The following is a 1,998-nucleotide window of genomic DNA, read 5'->3' as shown; positions in this document are numbered from 1 at the left end:
TATCAAGTAAAAAACGGAATTTATTGCAAATATTGGACATGCACGGCGAGCAGCAGCCGACTCTATAAAGCCGTTGAGCCTTTGTAACGAGACATGCATTATTATTTAAAGCTTTTTGGACACCGATATGGTAAATTTACTGCCGAAACGATTTAGCCGATCAATACGCAATTTAAAAAACAGATGAATGGCCTGATATGTAAAGTATCTCCTCGGGTTTTAATCAACTGTTTCGCACGTAAAACTACGTGTCTAGGCAGTAAATCATTGCGAAGCCAAACAAACGGAAATTAAAGTCTTGAACTAAATTGTACTTACACTGATATATCACTTACAGATAAACATCACATTTATTGTTTTATTTATATATCTATATGTAAAACCGGTTGATTGTCAAATTCAAGAGAAGCAATAAAAATTGCGTATTTAACGTATTTACATTGGATTATTGGTGGCAGTTGTTCTAAACGTGTTCAAGTTAAAGGACTTTTAAAGTAAAGAAAAGTGGGATAAAACAGCGAAAGTTGTATTGGAGTGTGCTTATATATATACTATCATAATTTATTGTGTATGTTTTGGGCGCACTTTTTTCGCGAAACGCTATAGATTCAAGGTTGAAATGTTCAACGACACCCTGTAGGTGTGTTTTAAGGAAAAAATTGGCGCGTGTTGTTGCGTTTGGATTTTCTAAATATTTAACTATGTGATGCGTGCGACAGGAACGAACGTTGGTGTAGGGAATTTTTCGGTATCCATCTCATATCAAAAACCTGATGGGCATCTTGAATTTGACAATGTGAAAACATTATAAACATTCATATTATTATTATGCGCCTAGTTTGTACACCTAGAATTTACGTTCATTAATAGTTTCGCATGTTGTATAATAAAGCAAATGTCAAAGCGGCCTCTAGGACGAATAAAGAATATGATCTTGATGATGAGTTCGTCCAGGGTTTTCCTTCTGAAGAACATAAATTGTAAACAAATTAGTTAGTGAAACCTCAACCTTGCACGCAACAGGCAAAAACGTAAAGCTTCGGCCGCTGAAAAGCATCTCCCATGGAAAGCTGTACGTTTTTAGCAAACTTCCAGTTTCAGTCAGTTTCATACAAAAAAAATAAACGAAAAAAAACGCTAATTAATGTCTTGAGCCCTTCAAATTCAAGGCGAACCATCGGGTTCATTCAACTCAGAGTATGCGATCGTTCAAACAAAATACGACAAAAGCTTAAACAAAATCACAACGAAACAAAAACGAAAATTGGCACAAATCACACCACATCCACTTCCCACAAAGTCAGTTTTGTAGTTAAAATACTGATGCGGCTCACCTCGTGCTGTCCGTATTCGGATGGTGGCGGGTGTGCTGTCGCCTATCGCATTGTGAGCCCTCAATTCCACTTTGTAAATGGTATCGGGCATTAAGTTCTCCAACGGGTAGTTGGTGTATTGCACCGATTGCTGGATGTTCTCGCTGCACTCGACTTCACTCTCTTCGCCGTTGTTCCGTTCGATCTGCAAGTGAAAAAGAAACCATCCGTATTGTCATGGTCAGCGCTTTTCCGCCTATTCAATTTATTCTGATTTGAAAAGTTTATCAGATCTACAGATGCACCCGGACTAACAAAAATGTGCATATGTGCGTCCCAAGCCTCAGGCGCGAAGAGGCCGGAGTGGGGCTCGCCTTGACCGAGAAAAATCGGTTCACCATCCCACAAGAAGTTATCACTTTAAAAGCGAAAATATATTGAATAGGCGGTTATGATATTCCTATTTTTCCTGGGTCTCAGTCAAAGTGTGACGTAAAAATTCTGAAACATCGTTTATTTCGTTAAGTTTAGGCGAGACAACATCAGATTTAAAATTTACACAAACTCATGATTGGTAAAAATCAACGTCCTTTTATGGCCGTATTTATAGTCCAAGTGCCAAGTGGCACTTGAGAGACACTTATCGAAGAACGACTTGAGTGACTTTTGACACTTGAGATAGAAG

The 1,998-nt window shown here is 38.3% G+C and overlaps 1 protein-coding gene across 1 annotated transcript in view; it reads right to left on the bottom strand.

The window, feature by feature from the left end:
• LOC109543095 (fasciclin-2) overlaps positions 1-1,998 on the bottom strand; it is a gene marked incomplete in the record, with an annotated part of 136,621 nt that overhangs the window by 16,364 nt on the left and 118,259 nt on the right. The window contains 1 exon segment of the mRNA XM_048660578.1: positions 1,335-1,518. Coding sequence (XP_048516535.1) covers positions 1,335-1,518 — 184 coding nt within the window.

Source organism: Dendroctonus ponderosae, unplaced genomic scaffold, assembly GCF_020466585.1.
Source record: "Dendroctonus ponderosae isolate FM_Combo_2020 unplaced genomic scaffold, Dpon_F_20191213v2 Dpon_F_20191213_1, whole genome shotgun sequence".
NCBI classification, from domain to species: domain Eukaryota; kingdom Metazoa; phylum Arthropoda; class Insecta; order Coleoptera; family Curculionidae; genus Dendroctonus; species Dendroctonus ponderosae.
The sequence above is the reverse complement of the archived record's forward strand: the minus strand, read 5'-3'. Positions and strand labels throughout refer to the sequence as shown.